The 7,960-nt window shown below is 42.0% G+C and overlaps 1 protein-coding gene across 1 annotated transcript in view; it reads left to right on the forward strand.

Annotated features, from left to right (window-relative positions):
• TRANK1 (tetratricopeptide repeat and ankyrin repeat containing 1) overlaps window positions 1-7,960 on the forward strand; it is an 81,751-nt gene that overhangs the window by 28,686 nt on the left and 45,105 nt on the right. The window contains exon 9 of the mRNA XM_021677515.1: window positions 7,435-7,596. Coding sequence (XP_021533190.1) covers window positions 7,435-7,596 — 162 coding nt within the window. The remainder of the gene's footprint in view (window positions 1-7,434; window positions 7,597-7,960) is intronic.

Raw genomic sequence — 7,960 nt, forward strand, 5'->3', positions numbered from 1 at the left:
TGTGTGTGTGTGTGTGTGTGTGTGTGTGTGTGTGTGTGTGTGTGTGTATAAATGCTTCCTTTAGTTCTTGCACTCATATATGACTTTGTGGCTCATGTTGTCTGTTTAGATTTCTCTCTTGATCTGTTAGTATACCTACTCAAGTAAGTTTCTTCTGGAGGAGGCATGGACTTACGGAGTTTTTGAAAATGTCTTTATGTTGTCTTTATATTGGTTGAATATGGGCATTGTATTTTCGAATATAGGCATTGTATTTCATGGATTCTAAATTGCAGATTCTCCCCACATCTTTAAAATTGGAATGTGTTTTACCATCAGTGATGGGTCAGTTTGATGCAGCTGTTTCTGGTGTGTAGGACAATGCACAGGATCTTAGATTTATGAAATATGCTGTAAAACCTTGTTGCTCCCAACTTTGAGGAAATTGTGTCATTGTATTCTAACCTCCATTTGCTACTGATTAGAAGTCTGATGTCAGTCTCATTTATTTTCCCTTCTAGGATTTTTCTGTCCTTCGAGTTTTGAAATGTCCCTGGGAAGTTTCTTGGTGTGGGTCCTTATACATTCTTCTCACTTGGCTCTTGTTGGCCCCTCTCAATCTAACTTTTTTAGCTCAGGGAAATTTATCTTCTATCATTTTGTTCCCTTCTGATGTCTCTTTGCTGCAAGTATTAAATGGCTGAGCTTCCTGAATTTATAACACGTCTCTCTACTTTTCCCTACTGTTTTCTAGGTATTTTTTCTTCCCAGACCTTTAACTTGGTCTACAGCTTTTCCTTTTATAACTCAGCTTGCCCATTGCATTTGTTTTAATTTGGAAACTCAGTTTTAATTTCTAAGAACTCTTGCTCTCTGATTTTTTTCTCATCCATGGCAGCTTTTGCTTGTTTTATATGTGCCACCTCTTCTTGAATGGCATTTGAGAATATTGAATTTTTTTTTTTTCTAAAAGAACATCCTCCTCTTCTCTGAATTATTTATTTCTTTTGGGGTGAGTAGATTCACTTTCTTGTTTCTCTTTTGTGCTATTGCTTTTCTTTAATTATCTTCTGCTCTTCGGATGGTCTGTGTGCATGAATGAAGGACTGGACTGATTAATACTTAATAGATGGTTAGTGTGTTTACTGAAGTTATTTGGATGTGTTTCCCCAGAAACACTCCCCTGCCCCTGGAGTGGGTAAGTAGGTGGCGGGGTGTATGTGTTGGAGTGGGATGCAGTTGGACAGGTGGGGGTCATCGCAATTGCCAGGGTCAGGAAATTTTCACATGGGGGAGAAGCTGTTTTTCATTTAACGTCCCTGCCCCTCATTGCTCCATGTTTTCATTTTCATTTACTTATTTAAAATATCATCTGTTGTTTCTGTGAGATCACTGGAATGAGGGGAAAGAAGTGTATTTGCAGAGTTCTCTATTTTTCATGGATTTTTTTTTAAACTGATACATATATTTAGTTTTTAAAAGACCCCCGTGTTAAGGACTTGTGATTTCTTCTGTGAAGTAGTAAATTAATAAGTCACTGTGAGATGCTTTCTGAGAGTTTATGCCTGTAATCTCAGCTTCAGGGTGGGTTCTACTGTTTGAGAAATTGAAACTAACTGAACAGATTTCTTTGTTAGCGAATTTCCAGGTTTTAGTATAACAACAAAAAAGGACCACCAGTTAATGGTAGAAAATGGCTGATTTGTTTGCAGATTTTTTGCTTGCATTTAATTTTTTTGTTTGCAATTATTTCTAACCTTAATTCTTAGAATACTGTATATGTGTATGTGTAGGCTGTATCTAGTGGTATGGGCTTTAGCATAAGCCATGCTATCCTGTTTAGTTTTTAAAGTTTTGATTTTTTTCAGTTTTTTTTGGGGGGGGAGAGCATAATAGAATCTTTGAATATCTGCTAATCCTAAAAACAGCTCAGTTTCTGAGATAGGGTCTAACCCTCCTTTCCTCTCTACCTTCACCAGCTAGATTTGTGGCCCAGATTTGGAACCAGGAGAAGAGACTCAGTAGAAAAGCAGCTGGTTCCCTTTTACTTATTAGAATTCAGTTATGCTCGCTTGGGAAGAAAAGCACATTCAAGAGGAATGTGCCTCCTTCCAAGCCTGCCTTTTGGCTCACTGGGTAGTTTGTGATGACAGTGGATACAGTGAAGCCTACAGCCCCTGATACTCCTTGGTAAACTTATTGGATGTTTGGTTACTTTAAAGTATTCTAGACCATTGACCATGAATTTTTCCTTGCCATGCTAGAAGAATATTGAAAGACTATAGGGAAACATGGAATCACAAAAAGCAAAAGAAACTGATAAAAATCGGACAAGCTGAGGATGACCAGTTATGAGGCAGGGCTAGTGAGTTGGAGTCTTCTGGGTAGCGTAATTCCCAAAGACCCCTAGCGGTGGAACCCTTGTAGACGTCAGTATTGGAATATGACATCTGTACTGAGTAGCACGGTTACTTTGTGCATCCATACAGCTGTATAGAGTTGTATGCATGCATTTTGTTTCTAAGATTTTGCCAGTGGCATAAACTTTAAAACCTGAGGTGGGGCTGGGGAATCTTTGTAGATGAGGACCATGCAGTATAATTTTCGGTACTGATGTAAATGTTCTATATCTGCTCTGTCTCATAGGATAGCCTCTGGCCACCTATGGCTTTTGAGCACTTGAAATCTGCATGACTCATGCAACAGAAGAATTGAAATTCTAATTTTATTTTAAATACAGTGGCCACTGTAGTGGATAGTGTAGTTTTAGACTTTAGTCCCAGCATGGTCTTTTAAACCAGAGTAGTAGCTGAGAAGACAGGCAAAGGGAGGGCCTGGGGCCATGGGCATAAATGTAGATCTCCAGTCATAAAAATGAAGATTTTATGGACTTTAATCCCTCCCCATCCTCACACATTAATGGGCTTGATGGACGCACACTATCTTTGGGAAGAGCTTCTGCTGGGGAGTTGGGTACCCTGGCTCCTGACCTGAGTCCACGGACTTAATGATTTTTGATTTTTTACATCTGTGGCCCCAAGTAAAGCACCATCAGGATGCTAGGTTTTTGTACCCAGACGAACAGCATTCTAACTGAGAGACTAGGATAAAAGATGTTCTCACCCTTCGCTCATCCTGAGCGTTGCTGTGCAACATTTTAATGATTATGGTGATGATGACTTTGGAGAGGGTGGCTTTTGCACCGAGGTGTGAAATGAAGGGTCTTGCTGAAGATTTCTGCTGTTCTCTAAACCAGAGCTTCCCATTGTCTTTTTTTTAAAAAGATTTATTTATTTATTTATTTATTTGAGAGAGCAAGAATGAGAGAGAGGGAGAGCGCACATGAGAGGGGGGAGGGTCAGAGAGAGAAGCAGGCTCCTTGCTGAGCAGGGAGCCCGATGCGGGACTCGATCCCGGGACTCTGGGATCATGACCTGAGCCGAAGGCAGTTGCTTAACCAACTGAGCCACCCAGGCACCCTGGAGCTTCCCATTGTTAACAGGAACCATTTGGGAGCCTGTTAAAATGCAGATATTGATTTAGCAGGTTCAGGGCAGGACCTGAGATTCTGCACTTCTTGCAAAGTACCAGGGGAAGCCAGAGCCCACTTGGAGGAACAAGGCTTTACCTCTAAGTAGTCAGGACTGTATACAGCAGTCCCCCTTTATCTGCAGGGGATACTTCCAAGCCTCCCAGTGGATGCCTGAAACCGTGGATAGTACTGAACCTTGTATGTACTGTTTTTTCCTATACATACATCCCATCAGGTTTGATTTATAAATTATGCCCAGTGGGAGATTAACAACAACTCATAATAAAATAGAACAATTATAACAATCTGCAGTAATAAAAGTTATGTGAATGTTGTCTCTCTCTCTCTCAAAATACCTGACTATACTGTACTCACACTTCTTGTGATGATAATGGGATGATAAAATGCCTGCCTGGTCAGGTGAAATGAGAATGATGTAGGCACTGTGACAGAGCATTAGGCTACTACTGATCTTTTTTTTTTTTTTTCCGGATTTATTTATTTATTATTTTAGAGAGAGAGAGCATGGGGGGAGGGGCAGAGAGAGAGGGAGAGAGAGAATCTCAAGCAGATTCTGTGCTGAGTGCAGAGCCCGATGCAGGGCTCGATCCCACAACCCTGAGATCATGACCTGAGCCGAAACCAAGAGTCGGAGGCTTAACCGACTGAGCCACCGAGGCACCCGTACTACTGACCTTCTGACGATTTGTCATAAGGAGGATCATCTGCTTCTGGACTGCGGTTGACTGGGTGACCGCGGTGGAAAATGAAAACTCTTAACTGCTTTTACCTGCCTCTCACGGCCACCACCAGGTGGCAGCACACCTACCTCTCTGGCCGCTGTCGATTCTCTCTTCTCAGGACCAAGAACAGGATTGGAGCCTTCCTTCTCCTCAGGGTTTGTAATCTGTGATTCACTCAGAGTGAGAACCATTCCAGGCCTCCGAGGCCTTCTCTCTGCTGCTCCAGTGGGAGCCGGCTGCTTTCTGCTCTGTGCTCATGCAGGCACCTCGGACACAGCACTCAGAGGACCCTGGAACCTTCTCTCTGTGTTGGTTTTCCCCACGGATGGGGCCTGGTACGCAGAGGCCCTGGTTCGTCATCTTACCATCCCTCAGCACCAAAGACGGTGCCCTGTTTTCAGTAAATGCAGGCATCTGGAATCGACCTAAAGGATGCTCATGATACTTTTTCCTTACTATAAATGCAATGTTTTCTTTAAAAGAATTACAAAATATAGAAAAGGAAAACAAGAAAACATGAATTCTCCATAAACTCACCTGCCCCCCCCCCCCAATTAATATATTTGTGATTTGGTCATTTAGTTGTATTCCATGCTTTCATAATTATACATTTTTCTTTTTTTTTATAAAAAATGAAATGGGGACATAAATTTGAATTGATAAAATGTGTGTACTAAAACTTAATCAGTTTTACCTTTTTTAGCTTGAAAGAAAAATTTCAGGCTAGGGCAAAATCTCTTTTCGAAATGATTTATTTCTATTTTCTAACACTTCTGAGCACTGTTGCAATTTCAGAAGATCTCTTTGTTTTAATTTTTAATTTCAAATCTGCTTATGTATTTACTAAATATCACTGTAGAAAATTTGTAAAAACATAGTTTTATGTAAAAAGAAAAATTTATTGTGATTATACTTTGGCATATTTTATCCAGTCTTTTTGTTGGTGGTGTTCAGCACTTACGTAATCATCTTTTGAAAAGCAATCTGTGATTATAATATACAAGCAACTTTATATTCTGATGTTTCTTTTGTCTCTTACTAAGCTTATAGAAAATTTAGAAAAAAACTAGACAAATTCAGAGTAATAAATAAGTCACCCACATCTACCCAGGGGTACCCTTGCCAGCACCTTTCCTTCTATGTGTCTTTACATTGTTAGTATCATTCTCTGGTTTCTTTTTTGACATGTGGAACTTTCTCTGACCCATTGCTTAACTATTCTGAACCAGACAGCCATGCATTTATTATACAACTGCATCTAATTATACTGGCCATCTTAGTCTATTTCTGTTCAGTGTCAAGTGACTTTTATACTAATTTCCCTAGTGGAAGAATGTTGTTCTAGAAAAGATTTTAATGGCATGAGGCTGGGGGACAAGTAACACATGATAGTGAAGGAAGTTGCTCCTTTTCCAAGGATCCTGTTTCTCTGTAATGTGAGCTTTCACCATTTCTGTGTGTTCGTAGGTATTTTAGGATGAAGGTGGGAGGGCCGAGTCACTGTCAGAGCACATAGATGTTTTCTGGGCTTCCAGCTGAGGTGATGTAGGTCTTCCTTTGCTAAGTGGTTTCCATTTCTTTTTCTCTGGAGGATGGTGCTAAAGTGGGTCTTGCTTCTCTCTGGCACCTGAAGGTCTCTTGAGTAGAGGGCAGTGAGCCCCTGAAGTCGGTGTGTGATTGTGTGTGTTTCTTGTGTTCTGACTTGATTTGTTGAAAGGTGACCCAGGTGTGTATCAGAAGGCACAGCAGATAATGTTGGAGCTCTGCTTGGATCCCCTGGATCCCTTTCACCATTTGTGTACCCCTTGACATGGGGGTGCCTTGACTTTGGGAAGCTAGCACCTAAGGCTTCCTCTCAAGGAGAACAGCGTATGGAGCCAGTTTTGCTGGGGCTCCTTTAAACTAGAAGTGCCTGAGGACTTACATCCTCCCAGGGCAGCCTATAGCCAGTGATAGATCGAGGTGAGAATTTGAAAGCCCGTCTTCCTGGCCTTGGATGGGGATAGCTGTGAGGGGTACTCTCACTCCAGAGCTCCCCTGGGGGATCAGGCAAGGCCACCTGGCTTCCTTCTGACCCCTAATGTGCTTCCCACCCGTCACCTCCTTCATGAATTGCTTACACACAAATCCTTGACCCAGGGCCTACTGCTGGGAAACCTGATGAAGGTAGGATGTTTTTCATTTTTTTCTCATTTTCAAATAGTCCATCTCTTTTAAAGTGTTCCTACTTCGTTGGAACACGACATTGAACCTTTGTTCATCTCTGCACAGTGTGACAGCACCTAATGCTGTGGGCCGGGCCCTTTTCATTGGGTGTGAAAGCACGTCCAGTTTTGCTCCCTGATGTGCTCAGTAATATTCTATTTTAAGCGAGAGTGCTTTTTGAGTGTATCACCTGATAGCAAATAAAACATTTGCCCATTTCAACATTCTGTCAGGGGGGGTTTTCTAATCATGGCTACTTTCTCAAATAAACTGAACCAAGGGGATATTGTTTTCCCTTCTTTGGCCAGAGAGGTGGCTCCTTCTTCTTGGGTTTTTCTGCTGGCCAGTGAGACGCGTGGGTGGCTGGCATGTGGTGCTAAGCCCTCCTGTTTCTGTCACTTCCCTCAACTCTTATGTTAGTTATGTATTGCTGTGTAACAGAGTGCTCCCAAATTTAGTCGCTTTAAACAACAAGCATTTATTTCACTCGTGACCCTGCAGGCCAGCAGTTTAGGCTGGGTTGTTCTCATAGCTTTAACTGAATTCCTCCAAGAGGCTGTGGTCTTGCTGATCTTGGCCAGGCTGTTTCACATCTATGGACCCTCAGTTTGGACAACCGGACTGATTCCTCTTTGTTCTATGCTGTCTCCTGTCCCCCCGAAGTCGAGACTGGACCTGTTCACTTGGCAGAGGCCAGGGTCTCAAGAGAGTGAATAGAACTAAGCCAGGCTTCTTGAGGCCCCACCTTAGAACCAGGACAAAAATCACACTGCATTCTATTGGTCATACCAAGTCTGGAAGCCAGGCTGGAATCCAGGGTGGGGAAGAGAATAGGCTCCACCTCTTGATGGAAGGAGACCCGAAGTCATGGGGCAAACAAGGGGCTCCGCGGAAGGGTGGCAAACCGGGGTAACTTTTGCAATCTCCCTCAGCTGTGATCTCTGTATTCGGAGGCATCGTGTGCTTGTTTTGCAGGACTGAACAATGGTGACGGACCTGTTATTGAGACCGACATTTTCCGGAAGGCCTCTGAGCAGCTGGTGAAGTACATGAACTCAGGAAGCCGGCTACTGCCTAAAAACTTTCTGAAGCAAGAAGTCGTTCAGAGGTTCTTGCGCCTTCTTTCTTCTCTGCAAGGTAACTTTCCTCACAACATTTAGTTGTGCCAAAGATGACTTATGCCTATTAGAACTCTTTTCTGACATCTTTAAAACAATTAATTAAAAGCATGAAAGTGATGAGCTATGTGTGAAACATTCAAATAGCACAGAACGTTATTCAGCAGAAAGTCTGTATCATCCACCCTGAACATTAGTACCTAAGTCCCATCCCCAGTGTCAGTCTCTGTGTCTGGTTTTTCATGTATCCTGCTAGAAGTACTTTTGCCTATATGATCCCTTTTTATTTTATTTATTTATTTATTTATTATTTTTTAATTTTTTTTTAAGATTTTGTTTATTTGACAGAGAGAGACACAGCGAGAGAGGGAACACAAGCAGGG

The sequence above is a fragment of the Neomonachus schauinslandi genome, chromosome 1, assembly GCF_002201575.2.
Source record: "Neomonachus schauinslandi chromosome 1, ASM220157v2, whole genome shotgun sequence".
NCBI classification, from domain to species: domain Eukaryota; kingdom Metazoa; phylum Chordata; class Mammalia; order Carnivora; family Phocidae; genus Neomonachus; species Neomonachus schauinslandi.